At 51.8% G+C, this 18,345-nt stretch overlaps 1 protein-coding gene across 9 annotated transcripts in view; it reads right to left on the reverse strand.

Annotated features, from left to right (window-relative positions):
- LOC111156254 (class II major histocompatibility complex transactivator) overlaps positions 1–18,345 on the reverse strand; it is a 46,184-nt gene that overhangs the window by 13,577 nt on the left and 14,262 nt on the right. For all 9 annotated transcript variants that reach the window (XM_022517012.1, XM_022517014.1, XM_022517013.1 and 6 more), the window contains 9 exons: positions 9,529–9,672; positions 9,182–9,277; positions 6,823–6,885; positions 6,562–6,642; positions 4,318–4,362; positions 2,979–3,131; positions 2,403–2,546; positions 1,306–1,470; positions 716–784 (listed from right to left, as the gene is read on the reverse strand). In XM_022517012.1, coding sequence (XP_022372720.1) covers positions 716–784; positions 1,306–1,470; positions 2,403–2,546; positions 2,979–3,131; positions 4,318–4,362; positions 6,562–6,642; positions 6,823–6,885; positions 9,182–9,277; positions 9,529–9,672 — 960 coding nt within the window. The remainder of the gene's footprint in view (positions 1–715; positions 785–1,305; positions 1,471–2,402; positions 2,547–2,978; positions 3,132–4,317; positions 4,363–6,561; positions 6,643–6,822; positions 6,886–9,181; positions 9,278–9,528; positions 9,673–18,345) is intronic.

Here is an 18,345-nt window from a genome sequence, read left to right on the forward strand (position 1 = left end):
GCCACCACCAGCATCTTGGCCCCCACCCGGTGCCTTGTGACGCAGACTTCATTCATTCATTCATTGACTCTCACACCCCTCATTCACCAGTCTTCTCCCTTCCTTATCCGCCCCTTCATTTACTCCCTAACCCCCTTCTTTAGCACCCCCGCTACAGAAAGTCCATGGGGTGGGGGGCAGTATTGAGAGTTAAGAGAGTGGAATCCGTGTATCTGGTTCAAATCCCAGGTCCATAGCTAATTACTGAGCATGTTATGGACCCTGCTATGGCTCCAGGGGTCCCCCAGGAGTCCCCGCTCTGCAAAAGGGGGATGATATTAGGGCTTGATTCCATGTATCTGTATCTTGATGTTAGGCATGATTCCATGTATCTGCTTAGAAGAGCTCACAGAACAGAGTGAGACTTGGGGCTCGATCCTGGTCTCATCATCCCACTTCCCATCACCCCGGTGCCCAGAGTCAGCTCTCTCCTTCATCTGCTCTCCCCTCATTCATTCCCTCGGCCTGGAAAACCAGATGCCAACCCCCGGCGTGGGCTTACAAGGGCGGGACCTCTGCACACATGATCTGCTCACAGAACAGTAAAGGAGCAGAGGCGTGAGCAAGGCAGCCAACAGGAAAGGGCTGAGTACGGGTTGAGTGACTGAGACAGAGCCGGATCTGGGTTTCCACCTCCTGTCCCCAGGGCACAGAGAGTCCGCCCCCTCTCACTCACCAGGCCATTTTGGAGGCTTGCTGGAGACTTCATGAGCTTCCAGGCACTGGGTAGGGGACATCTGGTCCTCTGCGGATGAAGAAATTTGGGTGAAGGGCGTTCCCCGGGGACCTTCCTGCCTCAGGGACATTCAGTCCTCTCCAAAGGCAGAACCAACGGGTGAGGGGGCTGGGGGCTGGGTCTCCCCCGAGACAATGGTCATAAGGTGGTGAGCTGAGGCTGTATCCCACTCAAAGAGGCCTTTCTTGGGCCAGCGCTGCTTTACAAATTTTAACCAGTGCTTTAAAAAGCGTAGTACCTGTGTAAAAACCGAGAATTTGCAGATTCTGTTGACCATTCAGAAGGTCCGGCTGCACTAGGTCTGGTTTCGTGCCCGGTGGCAAGTAGCGGAAGGCCAGTGGCCCAGTTTAGATGGAACACGGGTTCTCCTTTGCCCTCCACTCCGAGACCCCCCTGCCTTGTCTTACCTATAAACACAGCCTGCTTGTCCCTGGGGACAGCTTGGCTCATGGACCTGATTGAGATGATGCCTTCGCCTAGGGCCTCTGTCCTGCTTCCTTTAACTCCCATGAGCCCCCAAGGGTCCTTACCTGTTGTATTTGCACGGGAGGTCAAGGCTGGTTCTGGCATGCCAGGAAGGTCAGTTGCAGACGGAGCAAAGGGGCTGGTAGAGCCAGGCCGATCTGGGGACTTGGGGAGGCCCTGCACAGCTGGGCCATTAGAAGGAAGCACTTGGCTGGCCTGGGGCATCTCGCCTATATTGGGACAAAGGGAAGGGTCAGAACAACTAGGTATCCACCCCGGGCCCCACTTGGGTCACCCCTCTATCCCAAAGGAGGCTGAGCAGCTTGGAAAGTCTGGGGAGGAGACTGGGGAACTTCCAAAGGAAGACCTCTCAGGACAGGACTGAGGAAAGAACTCTGGAGTTACACCTAGCTCACTGCGACTTGGTTTCCCCACCTGTGAAATGGGCACAGTCTGTTACAGTAACACTCTTCGTGCTCTGCGGTCAGTGCTCATTGGTCTGGATGTCAGGTCAGGCATGTTCCCTTGCTTTGGGGCCACCAGTGCCTTATACAAAAAACCCAGCCTCCAACGTTTAAAGGATGCTCTTGGATTGGGTGAAAGTCTTGCCCACTGGCTTCATCCTCTCTCCCAGCCCTGAAAGCCCAAACGAGCCTTGCCCTGGGCAATTCACAGCTCCTCAGTGGGGGAGGTCAGCAGGGACCAGCCTGCCAATCAGGAAAGAAGGCAATTCCAAAAAGCCACGCAAAGAGGCACACAAAACCTCCCGCCACCCTAGGCTAAGAGAGTGCAGAAGAGCCTCCGTGACTCTTGTAAGCTTCTCATTTTGTTTGGCTTGTGAATGAGCAAGTATTGATGTGATTTTTAAATATAATAAGGTTTAACACAAAGGGGGAAAAAAGGCAAATCTAAGGCTTAGTGGGGGAAAGAGATAGATACATAGAAAGCTACAGCCCCTGAGTAGGTCCTTCACCCAGACCACCTCGGGGACCTCTACTCTTATGCTTTGATAGATGGGAAAGGGGGTCAGAGAAGGGTGTTCTGGGGAGGGAGGATTATGAGAAGGTGTCAAATGCTTGGGGTTGGGGGAGGACGGGGCAGGGAGTGCTCAGATAGCCGCAAGAGAGGGCAGGGTGGAGGAGGCTAGGTCTCGAACACTCACCTTGATAGATGACCATACTGGACACCCCTGTCCCAGGCCCTGAGATCTGCCAGAGCCCCTGGGGCAGAGAGGGGAGGCTGGGGACAATCTGAATGGGTCCAGCAGGAAGGCTGAGGCAGCCCAGCAAGGAACTGGAAGGGGGCACTGCAGGAGACAAAGGCAGTGAGCGCCAGTGTTCGTAATCCCATTCTCTGATCATGCAATTAAGACCTGACTCCCTCTCTAAAGGGCTCCACTGTCCCCCAGAGCAGCAGCTGTGTCTGTCCCCAGCACCCAGCAGAGTGAGCGGGCAGACGAGGTCCTCAGCTCATAGCTGATGAACGAAGACGGCTGCTGGGCAAATGCCCTCATAGGAGGGGACTCCTGGCTCTATCTCCCAGGGAGGTTTCCTGTTGAGGCACATTCTCGGGCACAGACTGAGCTGATGGGGACCCTGAGGGATGGGACTAGCTGGGAGGGATATGGGTGGCACCAACATGGGGGGAGGGTTCCTGTCCCTGGTGGGCCTTGCTGTGGCCACTTTTCAGGCACCCCCGGGAGGGAGGAAAACGCCCCCTCTCCAAGTCCCTAATATACCAGGCATCAGGACGGTCTCCTCCAGCCAACGCTGGTTGGATTCTGGCTCCTTGTTGAACACAGCAGGAGGTGACAGGCAGGGCAGTGCCGAGGAGTCGCTCACTGGCCCCACCAGGAACGTGCCAGTCACCATGGGCACAGTGACGGGCTCAGCTGTGAGGAAGAGGACCACGTTAGATCCAGGGGACCATGGGTGGGATCTGAGGGGGCGTCTGGCGGGGCCCTTCTGGGGAGGATCGCAGAAGCAGAGTGGATCTCTCTCCTGGCAGTTGGAGGGAGCTCCTGTCCTTTTCTCAGCCCTGGGGGAAGCTGTTCTGTCGGCAACTTCCCTGTGCCAGGCAGCCTTCCACACCCCCGGCCCTTTCCCTGTCACTGGCTGTTGGGTCAGGCCCCTACCACCTTCCACAGCCAGCCACTGAGCCCCTGGGGGGACCCTACGAGGCCCCAAGCACTCCCCAAAGGAGGCAAGGTCTGTCCTGTGCTGTCCCATCTGAGTGGGGCAGTTTCTGTCCTCCCTTTAGTAAGCAGATAGAAGAGGATAGACATTTGCTTTTCCCATCAGATTGGGAGCTCTCTGAACACAGGAACTACTTCTCTATCACCCTGGGGTCTTCACAGGCAGAGCTCCTGTCTCCCCCATCAGACTGGTGGTCTTGGAAAGTAGGAACCCAGTCTCTCCCATCAGACTAAGAGATTTCCGAAGGCAGGGATCACTTCTCCAGCGTTCTAGATTCTTCAGGGGCGGGGACCCAGTCTCCGCCACCAGATTAGAACTTTCTGAGGGCAGGGACTAGGCTTACCTCATTAGACTGTGAGCTGCTTCCTCACTCTGGAATAACACTTCATAATAACAACTGAGTGGGATGAGAGGGGAGGTGGAGGGAGAGGACGCAGCCTCTGGTAGGGGACGGTGAGCCTGGGGAAGAGGCTCGCTGAGGCAAAGGGCTCTCAGGAGGCCAGAGGGCTCTGGGTGACCAGCTGACCCTAGGTGACTCCGCCCTCCAAAAGGAGAAGTGTGGTCTGGGAGGGGCAGCAGAGTAAGGCAGAAAGTGGGGCCTCAACTCTGACTCAGAATTTAAGAAGGGGTGTCGGGGGAGAGGCTTTGTAGAAGTCGAATCTCCCAGCGGCCTTTAAACGGCAGAGCAGGGGCAACGGAGTCATGACCGAATCTTGGTTTGAATCCCAGCTCCGTCTCTCACTGGCTGTGTGATCTTGGACAAGTGACCTCCCCTCTCTGAGCCTTGGCTTTCCACTGCCAGTTCATTCATGGTCCTGAAGAGGCCCTGGCTTCCCTGCCTCACACTCTGCCCCCCACCTCGGTGCACCCCACCCTGCTCACCTAGCTTCCTGTGCTTCAAGTCCACGGGCAGCTCCTCTGGGAAGGCTGCAAAGACAACATCATGGTCAGCCGCCCCAAGGAAGGTGTGGTCCCGGCCATGAGGGGCCCATGAACCCCAGCAGCCCCTATGGCCTTGCCTTTAATGGCTGGGAAGTGGCCCTGCAGCTCCCAGTCCCCCCCCTTCCCCCAACCCTTGTCACCCTGCTGGCCTGCTTGTGCCCAAACCCCACCTTGAAGACCCAGGGCAGTGAGGGACTAGAAGAGGCAGAACCACAAAGGGGACACAAGACAATTATGAGTTTAGGAAAATAAAAACAAAAACAACAACAACCTGCTTTGGGGTCCCTCCCTAGCCCGGTGTTTTTGCAACAGAGCCTCTGTGAGCCCTTTTTTTTTTTTTCTTTAAAGATTTTATTTATTTATTTGACAGACAGAGATCACAAGTAGGCAGAGAGAGCGGGGGTGGGGGAAGTAGGCTCCCCACTGAGCAGAGAGCCCGATGCGGGGCTTGATCCCAGGACCCTGGGATCGTGACCTGAGCTGAAGGCAGAAGCTTTAACCCACTGAGACACCCAGGCACCCCGCCTCTGTGAGCCTTTGATCACTCATCTGGGAAACAGGGGCAGAGCTTCCTACTCTGCAGGAACGCATGGAAAATCGGTGAGCTAAGTATCGAGCAGTAGCACACTAGCGGGGGAAAAGTCCTACGCGCCCCTCAGCAAGGGGCTGCCTAAATCACGGTTCACCCACCCAGCGAAATTCCACGCGGTGCTGAAGGAGAACGAGAATGCTAACGGACCTACGGGGAAGTGTGTGGAGTCTGCAGTTTACTTTGAAATGTTCCCAATAGAAAAACGAATGGATGAGTGGGTGGATAGAGGGATAGATGGACGGACAGACAGAGGTATGTTAAGGGAAACATTTGCAGTATGATTCTTTCCCCTTTATTTCATGTTGCAAAGCTTCATAGTAAAATGCTGGGGAAAATGCTTATCAGATAAAACAAACAAAGCAAGCCAGCAAGAGGAATTCCCTGGAGGGAACCAGCCAAGTAGGCTGTTTTCAGGGAGGCGAACTGAGGGTCTAGGGGACAGGAGTGGGAGGGAGATTTTTTTTTTCCCACTGAATATCCTCGCACCTTTTGAATTTTTATAGCATGCACCTGCTTTATCTGTGGACAGATCACGTAATAGGTACAAGTCTGATATGTGGTCTGGAACGTAGTAAGCTCTCACTCGACTGTTGAGCCCATTTTACAGATATTCGCACTCGGTGGACATTTACTGAGGCGCTACTGGAGGCCCTGTGCTAGATCCTGGGGGTGTAGTTCACGAGGAAGGAAGACAAGATCGCTGTTCTCGCAGCAGGGAACCAGGCAAAAGGCAATAAATTTTAAAAAGTCCTAATGGTGACAACTGCTAAGGGACGAGGAGAGACACACACAAGGTGAAAATCAGCAAGGTGATCCATGTGGAAAGGTGGTCAGGGAAGGCCTCCAGGAGGAGGTGACATGTTAGCCAAGACCTCAAGGATTCATAGGAGCCTGCCTTGGGAAGAACTGGGAAAAGGGTGTTCCAGATAGAACCTCAAGAGCCAAGGGCACGTGAGGCCCTGAGGCTGGAAAGGGTACGTGAGTTCTAGGAATGGTAGGAAGCCAGTGTGGCTGGAGTGTCCTGCCCCATGGCAAGCTTGGAGAGGTGGGAAGGGTCAGATCATATCTGCCTTGTGTATGTATTTGGTAGCCATTGGAGGGTTAGCAGGGCAGCAAAATGATCTGATTTGCATTTAAAAACTGATGGGATAAAAAGATGACTGCCAGTAAGGACAGATTAAGTAGAAAGGGAGACAGAGTAGGAGGCGCAGAGAGGGATAGGCACTTGCTCAAGGCCACAGAGTCCAGAGATAACAGACCCGGACTCATACCCAGTTCTTGCTGACTCTAGAATCTACGGTTGAAGACACCTCCCTCAAAGACAGGGGTGACAACTAAGGATGAAAGAGAAGCCAGAGCCCAAATGTCCCTAGAGACACACCTGGAGAATGGCCTTAGCACCAGGGCTGTCTGCTTCCTCCCTGGGTCACCAGGGAGCAATGGTGAGGGGAGTGGAGGGTGGGACATCCAAACCCAGGCAGAGCAGACAGGACTTAACAAGGGAAGCCACTGGGAGCCACAGCAGGCTCTGGAGCCAAGGCAGGGCCAGGAGTCAAGCAACCTGAAGTCAGATCTGAGAAGGGCTTACTCACGTCTTTTCTGACTTTTCTGCCCTGCTTCCTCCAGCACCTCCACATTCTCGCTGATCATTTCTTCCAATCCTATGTGCTCGACTTTGGGGGGGAAAAAAAAGAGAGAGAGACTGCAACACACAGCCAGCGGATGCCCAAAGTGAGCCTTCATTGTCCCTGTGCTGGGGCAGGATCTGACCATCCTTCGAAGGGAGGTCATCAGGTTGCTCGCCAAGGAACAAGGAAGGAAATGCAGGCTGAGCCAAGAGTCCCCCAACTTACTGAAAATGTCTTTGCCCAGACCATCCAGCTGGGAGTCCTGAAACACGTACTGGTCCAGTTCCGCTGCCCAGACAAGGAAAAGAACAGTCAGTCAATGAGTTTTCTGAATACCCACTGTGTGCCTGGCCTTGGGGTGGGCACCAGGGAACTGTGACCCTCCAGCCTTGGCATGCATGGGGCGGGGGGCTCAATCAGCGTTTCCTGACTCAAAGATCAAATTAATGAAGGAACCCTGAACCTTCATGGGCTCTCAGTCTAGTTGAAGGGATGATACACATCCATGAAAACTTAACTATTGCTGTAAAGTAGTACAAGGCAGTGTGGTAGAGTTGTCACGGGCTTTAAGTTTCAATCCCAGCTTGACCCCCGTTAACCCTACTAGCTGTGCAAGCTTGGACCAATGACTTAACCTCTCTGGGGCTCCACGTCCTCAGCTGTGTAATGAGAATAAGAAATGCCTACAACCCAAGGATGCATGGTGAGGATTAGAGGCTCTGCCTCTAAGTTAAAGCATCAGATACAGTAGCCAGGACATCACAGGCACTTAAGAAACAGTGGTTCTTTTTATCAGATGGTACATGACTGGGAGCCCAGGGAAAGACAGCTGTCATGGCAAGAGGGCAGAGGAAACAGTGTATGGCAGCATGGATCTGTCAGGGAGGGCTCCAGAGGGAAGGGATCTCAGAGCCAGCCATTGAAAGATGGTCACAGTCAGAGAGGTGGAAAGCGGAGGGTTTTGGGCAGTGAGGACGGGGTGAGGAAAGGTGTTTGAGAAACTCAGAGACAGGTGTCTGCAGGAAAGTTTCATGTTGGGGGAAAGGTAGGGCTTGGTTTTATCAGCAATGGAGAGCCATGAAAGGGCAGCAGTGACCTTGATATCTCTGATGATGGTGATGGTGGTAGTGGGGTCAGGGTGGGGGGGCACCTGACTCACCCTATGCAAATTTCTTTCTTTCCTAAACACTTTACACAGAGAAACTCATCCAATCCTCAGCCATCCCACGAGGGAGGTGTGATTATTATACCTACCATGCACATATGGAAGCCATTTTCTACATATATTTCAAGATGCCTCAAATGATTGCACGCTCAGGCCAGAGCCTGGCTTTCTAGAAGCACAGAGAAAGCCCAATGATTTGGACGAAGCTTCCCCCTTCCCTTGCTTTGGCGGCTTCCACTTCCTGCAAAAAAACCCCCTAAATCCTAAGTAATGCTCAAATCCTTCATCACTGCCTCCAGCTGTGAGAAATACGAAAGTCCTCAACACCAAACACTTCTGCTTCCTCAAGTAAGTTCCCAAGAAGGAAAGGAAGTGGGCAGACGTCTCAGTTCTGTAATTTTTGAGACACACAGTTACTACTCTCCATTCTCCACTTTGTGTGCTGCAGGATTAACTGTGGACTGGGGAAAGACTGGCCACATTCACGCTATGCACGACCTCCCGAGTTATGTGGCTCTTGGGTTGCCAGGAAAAGGGCCACAAAGAACAGTTGTGCAGGTTCTGCACAAGGTTGCCCAGCAAGAGGAAAAATGGGGGTTGTATCCTCCATAAGAGGGGGCATCTTTTTCTAACTCAACAGAGACTCTATGAGATAGTCATAAGGAGGGAAACTTTACCCCACTCCCCTCCAAAAAACAAAGGCAAAAACCAACAGCAACACCTCTCCCCAGAGTCCTGCCCTTATTTCGAAGTAGTAGCCCTTTTTAAACCTGCAGATAAGCCTCTCAGCTTAAGCCTTAGAGAACCTCCCCACCCTAGACACTTTCCTCTTCATGGTTAAAAAGAAGGACTTTGAAATGAGAAAGACCTAGCTTTCAATCTCGTGGCTGACCATTGCTATCTCTAATGCAGGCTTGGGTAACATTCCTTTAACTCTCTAAGCCTCGATTTCCTCCTCTGCAAAAAGGAGATATTAATAGGATCTATTTCCTTTGTTGTTGTTGTATGGATTCAATGCAGTAACACACATACAGTGATCAGTGAGCAAAAAATGAGCCCAAATGGTAGATATTACAAATACTAGAGTCATTTGGCTTAGGAGCTAGGGAGAAGACAGGGAGGGGTATATGGTATGGGCTGTGTGGAAGGAAGCAAGAAGAGCAAGAAATAAAAAAAGGTATAGAACTGGAGGCAGAGAATATAAAAGACTTTGCCTGGTGGTCATTGGGCAAGAGGTCATCTCCCCATTTCCCTGGAGTCTCTTTTCTAGCTCTTGCTCTGCAATCCCCCCCCACCCTTGCCCTAATTTATGAGGGAGGAGCTCTCTGTGACTTGTGGTGAATGGGTGAGGTTAGCAAAAGAAAAAAAGGAACTCTTCCCCTCGACTGGCCTTTTTCTGGGTTCAGAATGCTTCCTCACCGATATTGGCATAAGCCTCCCTGGTCTCTTCATCACCTTCGATGTCACACAACAGTTTGCTGAACTGTTCGCAGTTGATGGTGTCCATGTCGGGTTCTGGAGGGAAAAGCCCCACGGATGAAGCAGGAAAAGTCTGGGAAGAGGGCTAGTGGGGAAGGAAGGAGAGGCGGGGCGGGGCTGGGGGGAAGTCCCCTCCGGAAGCAAACGAGGGCGCGCTTGGAGCTGTCCGTGGTGCTGACCAGAGCTCAGCGGTCAGAACGTCGCCTGCCCAGCCTCCCACCCCCCCAACCCCCAGTTGCTGAGGGGTGAGGAAGGACCTGGGAGGGGCCTGAGCAGGGAGAGCCCACCTGAGCAGAGCTCAAGCTCTTCTCTAGCCAGGTCCGTCTGGTCATAGAGGTGGTAGAGCTGCAAGGGATCAGCACTGCTGTTGAGAAGCTCCAGGTACCCGCCTTCTAGAGGCCCCAGCTCCATGGCAGCACAGTGCCCACTGCCTGGAAGGGAGACACATTCAGTCAGTGCAGGGAGCATTGGAAAGATGTAGAGAATTAACACCTACCACAGTTCCTAGCTGGGTCACCTGGTGAAGGCCAGAGTTTGGGAGAGCCGGAGAAAGCGAGCAGAAGTGCTCATTCGGCACCTCTTACACACTCCGGGCAGTGGCGAGAGGAAGTCCTATCTCCTTCCCCCAAGGAACTTATAATCACTCTGGGAAGATGCCCACCATACAGGAAAGGGAACTGGGGAAGTGTAGATTCAAGACCTCTTACACCTGGGAGCCAGGAGACTCCGGGTCCAACTCTGGCGCTGCCATGGTAAGAGTCGAGATCTGTAGAGCATCTACCATGTGCCAGACACATGGGCTGGAACTTTCCATTCTTACATCAAAAACCATATGAGGTAGATACTCTTACTACCCTCACTTTTCACATGAAGACGCTGAGGATCCGAGAGGGGAGGTGACGGACCTAAAGTGACCCAGCTCCACGTGGAACTGGGATTTGGTGCTGGGCATTCTGATACAAGCAGATGCAATTAAGTGCTATGATCTATCACCTTAGCTGATCTCGAACAAGTCTCTGCTCCTCTCCATGCCTCAGTTTCCTAAGCTGTAAATTGCAGGAGTTGGGGCAGATTCTAAGATTCCTCATTTGGTGAAGGGTGTATCAGATACCTTCGATTCTGCTTCATTCAACCTTCCAAACACCCTGGACATGTCCATGCAAAAACTAGTATGTGAAATTTCATAGGTGCATAATTCATAACAGCCAAAACAGGGAAACAACTCAAGTTTCTCTCAATAAATGAATCAACAGGGGCGCCTGGGTGGCTCAGTGGGTTAAAGCCTCTGCCTTTGGCTCAGATCATGAGCCCAGGGTCCTGGGATTGAGCCCTGAATCGGGCTTTCTGCTCAGCAGGGAGCCTGCTTCTCTTCCTCTCTCTCAGCCTGCCTCTTTGCCTACTTGTGATCTCCATCTGTCAAATAAATACATTTTTTTTAAAAGATTTTATTTATTTATTTGACAGAGAGCGATCACAAGTAGGCAGAGAGGCAGGCAGAGAGAGAGGGAAGCAGGCTCCTCGCAGAGCAGAGAGCCCGATGCGGGGCTCGATCCCAGGACCCTGAGATCATGACCTGAGCCGAAGGCAGAGGCTTTAACCCACTGAGCCACCCAGGCGCCCCAATAAATACATTTTTAAAAAAATCAACAAAAAGGGATAAATCCAAACCATGGAATACTATGCAGCCAGAAAAAGAATAAGGTACTGATACAAGTTACAACATGGATCAAACCTGAAAACATGATGATCATCGAAAGAAGCCAGACACAAGGGGCCATGAATGGTATGATCCCATTTATATGAAAATGCAGAATAGGCAAATCCTTACAGATAAAGTAGAATAGTGGTGGGCTAGGGTTGGGAGAGAGTTGTGGAAAAAACAAGGGGGCAAATAATCATGGAGGTGGTGTTTCTTTTGGGGGCTGTCAAAAACGTTCTTTAGCGAATGTGGGGATGGTTGTACCACTGTGTGGATATACTACAAAGACCACCAGTGGTGCATTTTATTTTATTTTATTTTAAGATTTTATTTATTTATTTGACAGACAGAGATCACAAGTAGGCAGAGAGGCAGACAGATAGAGAGAGAGGCGGAAGCAGGCTCCCTGCAGAGTAGAGAGCCCGATGTGGGGCTCGATACCAGGACACTGGGATCATGACCTGAGCCAAAGGCAGAGGCTTTAACCCACTGAACCACCCAGGTGCCCCCCCAGCAGTGCATTTTATTTTATTTTATTTTATTTTTTATTTATTTATATGACAGAGAGAGATCACAAGTAGGCAGAGAGGCAAGCAGAGAGAGAAGGGGAAGCAGGCTCCCTGCTGAGCAGAGAGCCCGATGCGGGGCTCGATCCCAGGACCCTGAGATCATGACCTGAGCCGAAGGCAGAGGCCCAACCCACTGAGCCACCCAGGCGCCCCCAGCAGTGCATTTTAAATGGGTGAATTGCACGGGACCTGGGTGGCCCTGCTGGCTAAGTGTGCAATTCTTGATTTCAGCTGAGGTCATGATCTCAGGGTCCTGGAATTGAGCCCCATGTTGGGCTCCCTGCTCAGCAAGGACTCTGCTTGAGACTGTCTCCTGCTCTTTCTGCCCTTCCCCCTCCTCCCTCTCCCTCTCTTTCTAAAAATAATTACTTAAAAAAATAAATGGGTGAATTACACACTATGTGAATTACATCCCAATAAAGCTGTAAACACAAAACAAAAACCAGCCTGGGAAGATAGGCATTATTGTCTCCATTTTGCAAATGAGGCCAAATAACATCGCTGATAACACGCAGCTCTTTCTGGGTAGAACCACTCTGAAGCCTCATGCACTTGCCTCGGGGCTCCTGTTCCACTCCCTAGTGGGTTCATTTTCCAGACCCGCTGGAGCAAAGCACCACAAACTGAGCAGCTTAAAACAGCAGAGCCTTGGGGCACCTGGGTGGCTCAGTGGGTTAAGCCTCTGCCTTCGGCTCAGGTCATGATCCCAGCATCCTGGGATCGAGCCCCGCACTGGGCTCTCTGCTCAGCAGGGAGCCTGCTTCCTCCTCTCTCTCTGCCTGCCTCTCTGCCTACTTGTGATCTCTGTCTGTCAAATAAGTAAATAAAATCTTTAAAATAAAAAAAAGAAAAAAAAAACAGCAGAGCCTTAGTCGCTCACCATTCTGCGGGTCAGAAGTCCAAAACCAAGGTGTTGCCAGAGGCTCTAGGGGACAGTCCTTCCTTGCCTCTTGTAGCTTCTGGAAACCCTCAGCATTCCTTTCCTTGTGACCATGTGGCCAGATCCCTATAGTCTCTGCCTCAGTGGTCCCATCATCTCCTCTGCATGTCTCAAACCTTTTCCCTTTCTCTTAAAAGGACACTTGCCTTTGGATTTAGGACCACCCGCAAAATCCAAGATGATCTTATTTCAAGGTCCTTAACTTGATTACACCTACAAAGACTCTTTCTCCAAATAAGGTCACATTCACAGGTTCTAGGGATTTGATGTGGACATATCTTTGGTGGGGGGGACATTCATCCTTCTAGACATGAAATGCAGACAATTGCTGGAAGGACTCAGAGTTTCTTAGAAGAGGCAGGAGGGGAGCTGGCCTTGAAGGCCAGAGGATCTGCCAGAGCCTTCTGAGTGCCCCCGCCTGGGCCACAAGAAAGTGGAGGTGAAGTGGGAAGGATCAAAGAGGGGAGGGTCAGGGAAACACACACACACAATTCACCACTACCCTCCAGCTGCTTCTTTTCATTTGACTCATTGAAAAATCTCACTCCCTATTGGGGGGTCTCTGCGCAGACCCTGGATATCACAGAAAATGAATTTTCCAATCCAACATGGGGCCCTGGCAGGGGCTGTCTCTGGATAATGGGCTGGGGGGTGGGGGGTTGGCTACAGGAACCTGAACATCACAGACTTGCCTCAAAGGTCCATCCAGCCATGACTGGAGGAAGCAGAACTGAAAGATGGGGCCCCCACCCTTTTCTTGTCATGAAGCCAAGCCTGGGGTTGGGGGAAGGGGAAGGAGAACTCCCACTCCTCTCGGCACAGTAGCCTGAGAATTAGAGAAGAAATCTGTTCTTTCCTGGAGGTAAAAGAACCCCCTCCCTAAATCTTGCCCACTGCCTTCCTCCCCTTCTCAGTCTGTGGTATTTAGGGACAGCTTACATTGTAGCCATCTGCCTCTTTTTCCAAGCAGCCAGATCTGGTGACAGCAGCTCTGGATTGAGCCCAGGCATTTCACCAATGAGTTGGGTAACTTTGGTCAAGTTTCCCATACTGTTTATTCCCAGAGTAACGGGTCTGCCAGGGACCTCCAAGTCCAACCTCCTTCACTTTACAGAGCAGATGAGACCCTGAGAAGGGACGCGACTTGCTCAAGGCACCATTACCTGTCCCTGGCCAAGCCTGGACCTGATCTCCCCCAGCACAAGACTCTCTGTCCAGTGCTCTTTCTTGCCAATCAGAATGTTTCCATTCAATGAACAACCCCCATCATATCGAGGCCCAGGGTTAGGGAGGAACCAGCTCCTGTCACAGACGGGTGATGGCAGGAGGTGTCAATGGGGAGGAGCCTGAAGAATTGTAACCCAGCCTCACTGTTGAGGGCTCAGCTTCAAACTTTGGACAGCCTTCCCAAATGCGATCAGACCCCAGAGAAACACATGGACAGAAGAGAAACAAGCCAACTTGTGTGAGCTTTGGAGTCAAACTGCCGGTCTCTGAAACCATTCCCACCCACCACAACTTGGGCAAGTTCATTTTATCAACCTCCTGGAGCCTCAGTTCCCTGATCTGTAAAACGGGAATCGTAATCGGTAACTCATAAGGATCAGGGGAGTTAATTATCCTAAAGCCCTCAGAAAGGTGACTGGTGCTTAATGAGCCGCTTGGTGAATGGTGGTTTAAAATGGCATCCATCACGTACATGGTGAGCAAATGCGGAGGATGGCCATCAACATCACTATTATTATTATTAATGATTATTAATTTGCTTCTAACGTCTGTGAGGTTGATGAAGGAACCCCTTCTCTTTCATTTCTCCATAAGTCACAACATTGCAAAGCCAAGCTTTCTGTTCTTTTACATAAGGAGGACCCACAGACCCCACAAGAACAAGAAAGCCCCCAGAAGTGCAGCCTGGGAGGTCTGCTCATGTCCCCCATGGCTACCACTGAGAAGGTGACTAGAGAAAAGTCACCCACGGGCCCAGGTTCTGTGTCATTGGCTAAACCCAGATAATAGGACGTCTACTCTTGGGACGCCTGGGTGGCTCAGTCTGTTAAGCATCTAACTCTTGGTTTCAGCTCAGGTTGTGATCTCAGGGTCTTGAGAACAAGCCCTGCATTAGGCTCCATGCTGAGCATGGATCCTGCTTAAGATTCTCTCTCTCATTCCCCCTCTGCTTTCAACCATCCCACTCATGCACTGTCTCTTTCAAAGAAAATGAAGAAGAAAAGGTAGAAGAAGATGACGTCCACACTCAGATACCCAGAACATACACACCTCAGCACCTCCCTTCCAGCTACCCTAAGACGAACCCTACACTTTATGCATCTGTCTTGAGTAGAATGGGATCTCCAGCTCGTAATGAGCTTCTGCCTCCATCCCACCCCCCCGTCTGAGCTCCCAAAGAGCTTTAGGGAGAAGGCAGGATTTAATGCCCATTTGATAGACGAGGATACTCAAACACATCCATCAAATGGCTTGTCCAAGGTCAGCTGGTTGGGGAGTTTGAGTTTGAATCCTGGCTAGGAGGCATTAAGCAAGTGACTTCCCCTCTCTGAGTATCATTTTTTCCACTACTAGGTCAGGATAATGAAGCTTCCCTTGTGGGACCGCTGCAAGGCCAGGAGAGGCTCTTGGAGGCACACAGGAGGCCTACAGTCAAAGGAATCCCATTATGTTAGGACTCTGCAGACCTGGGGCTCATTTCTGGAGTCTAGTCTCCTGGTCTTGATCTCCCAAAGCCACGGTGCCTCCCATTCATGCCTAACTTGACTTATATCTTGGCTTGAGTCCTCCCAGTGTCCCTACAACCATGTTCCCTGTGTCTCTAGATGTTTAGGAACTGCCTCAAAGGCCCCTGGCTGGACTCTTTCCTCCATGTGCCACTCTAGAGGGGACATGGGACAGAGTTGGCTCAAATCACCCCACTGTAGAGGGCAAGTCCCCTTCAGCTGCCACCGCACAGGGCAAATCACACAGTCCTGGAAGGGCAGGAGCCCTGTCTGTCTAGTTCACCTGTCCCCAGACCCCAGCAGGCTCCTATGCATGGCAGGCTCTCTCCATCCATAAAAGTTATACAGAACTAGAATCCACGGGTGCCCGCGTGACCTGATGTGAGGATCTGATTCTGCTCAGTCTAACACACACATTTGTGATTCGTTTTCCCATTGCTCAGATAAGGAAACAGGCTGAGAGAAGATGGGTAGGATCTGAGCCAACGGCCTGGCCCCAAAGCCACAGTTCTTCCAACCACTCTGGGTCCCCAGGCACCCTGGGGAGGTGCCCTCGCCTGGTGACAGGAGGCAAGACGATTTCTCCTTTTGAGAAGTTGTCTGGGGGAACAGCAGAGAAGTGGTCTGTGTCTTTTTGGTAAACGAGCAGTATTTTTAGAAGGTCCTCTTTGAACCCGCCCTTCCCTCCCGAGCTACCACCTTCCATGTCCAAGTTGAGAAAAAGTTCCTAATCTTCCGGCCACCAAAAGTCCCTTGGGACTTCATTTCTGTCCCCACTTTGTACTACACCACAGGTTTTGAAAGACCGTCGGCATTAAAATGCTTTCTGGAATAAATTCATTTCTCTCTCCCCCGAGGGAAATCGAGTATTAGCAAACTGTTCTACCTCTTACTTAAGTAACCTGACGACTGCTGGTGCCTGCTGACGCAGTGGTCCCTCCCCGCAGCGGGCAGTGTGCTGTGTCGGGAGCTGTGCTAAATGCTCTAGATGGATAACCTCATTCTACTCATTTTACAGAGGAGGACGATGAGGCTAGGCTCAATGTAGCAGGTGATCTGTTCCCAGACAAGGGAGTGTATCCTTGAGAGTCTCGGGCGGCCCTGAGAGGGAGAAAGGGTCACTTTTGCTACCCCAAACTCTTCGGCATTGCCCTACGCGGCGAGAAAAGAGCATGAGAAGAAATACGTCCTTGCGTGTTGACTCTACCTCTCCTCCTGAGGAAGGAATGAAGATCTTTGGAACTGTGGGTCTAGACAATGGCATTGTGTTCCAGCTCTGCCTTTGACCTTGAGGACCCTCTAGCCTTAGTTTCACCAAATGGGGGCGGAGCCCACTCAGTGAGGCTATTTTGATATTCTAGATACCTCATTGCTTGTCAGCCTTCCCCCTCTATATTCCCCCAAGGCCCCCCCTCAATACCCCCTTTCTCCCCAACCTCATGACAAGTTGCTTCCGGGGGTCAGATGGTGGCAGGAAGCCAGGAGCCCAGGGCGACCTCATCTTCCCTGACCAACCCCCAGTCATTATCTCTGTGGGGCTAGTCGAACAAAGTTCCTCTTCCCTTGCATCTTTGTCCTCCAGATAAATTATAAAAGACATACTGCACTGGGTTTCATCCAGATCTGTAAAACAATGATTTACTGAGCATCTCCTACAAACAAACAAACAAACCCCACTGGGCTCAATTCTCCAGGGGGCCCTCAAGAGGTTTAAAACACAGTCCCTGCCAAGAAACTTGCAAAGCAGGCTCAGATGATATTTTAAGAGGGAGACAAATTGTGATGATAATAATACAGTGGTTAGGACTGCGTGCTCTGGGTTCAAATCCCAGTTCCCCACTAACCGTGTGCCCTCACGTAAGTTCCTCAGCCTCTCCCAGTTGTGAAACCCACCTCATCTGGTTGGCAGAGTGCCTCCCTCATTATGTTGCTCTGCCTTGCCTAAAGTGACATTTCCAGAAAGTGCTACGATGATGTAAGTTTCCAAATAAAAACAACCAAGGTGCCACTAGATGGTGCACTGCTGGTCAAAAGTAGAAAGCTAGGAAGATGCCAAAGGTTGGCAACCGTGGGCTTCTGTGTGCAGGCTACCCTGGTGTACAGCCTGGAGCCTGTTTGAATACCAAAGGAGGCAGAGGTCCAACGACCTCACCATTCCAGGCTGGGGATAGATCTTGCAAAGAAATGCTCCCACAGCTCCACAGAGGACCCGCTGAATTGTTTGGGGGTGACAGCGGGTGGATGCCATCCGGGTATCTGTGGCTGAAGGAGGGGCAGTCAAAGATAGCCAGCGTGACCCATGGAGGAGGAGGCAGGGTCAGAAGCGACAGACCCGACGCATGCCCTGCCACGTAGCTCAGAGCGCACAGTCAAAAACAGAAGGAGCTCCGAGAGCCCCAAGGTAGACATGCATGGGGACATCCAGGCGCCTGAAAACGCAACGGAGAGGTTCCAAGAGCACACGCAAACACAAGGAAGCACCTCGAACGCATCAGAAGGCAAATCTCAGAGCATGAGGCACTGCCTAAAAGGGATGGAGGGCCCACAACCTCCCCTACCGAAAGAGGGCTGCAGAGTATGGTTAAAAAGCAACCCGGGAGGAGCGTTTAGACCTTGGCCTCCTGCTACCCTGACCTGACAGTTTTCACTGGCGTGATGTGTTACATGTAGCATCTGCTACAACATCGATGAAACCCATGAAGGGGCTGAGGCCGGGGTGCCCATCTATCAGCTGCTGGAGGGCAGGGGGCTCCCAGCTTCTAACTCTGGGCATAGCTCCAAGTCACACCCCTTCTCCAAGGGGAGCCCGTGTCCGATGACTGGGACCTGTGGGGTGCAAAGGTCCGGTCTGTTGCCTCAATTTGTAGTAACCCTGAGAGCTGTCCCAGCTCCAGCGCCCTTTGCGGGGGCGGGGGGCAGGGGTGTGGCTGAAGCCCCTGTAGAGACTTATGGCTGGCACCCCAGTCCTGCCTCCTCCCTCTCCCTGCATGTCCCCACCTCACTTCCCCTCTGCAATCAACCTCCCATGTGCAAATCTTCAATTCTGGGTCCAGTCTGCTTCCTAGGAACCTCACCGGAGGCAAGGTCATTCTGTTTTTCCACCAGGGGTCCTGGTGATCATACAGAACCCCACAAACCCCCTCACCCTCCACCTCTGAGAGCTG

Source organism: Enhydra lutris, unplaced genomic scaffold (genome assembly GCF_002288905.1).
Source record: "Enhydra lutris kenyoni isolate GAN:26980312 unplaced genomic scaffold, ASM228890v2 scaffoldscaffold45, whole genome shotgun sequence".
Lineage (NCBI taxonomy): Eukaryota > Metazoa > Chordata > Mammalia > Carnivora > Mustelidae > Enhydra > Enhydra lutris.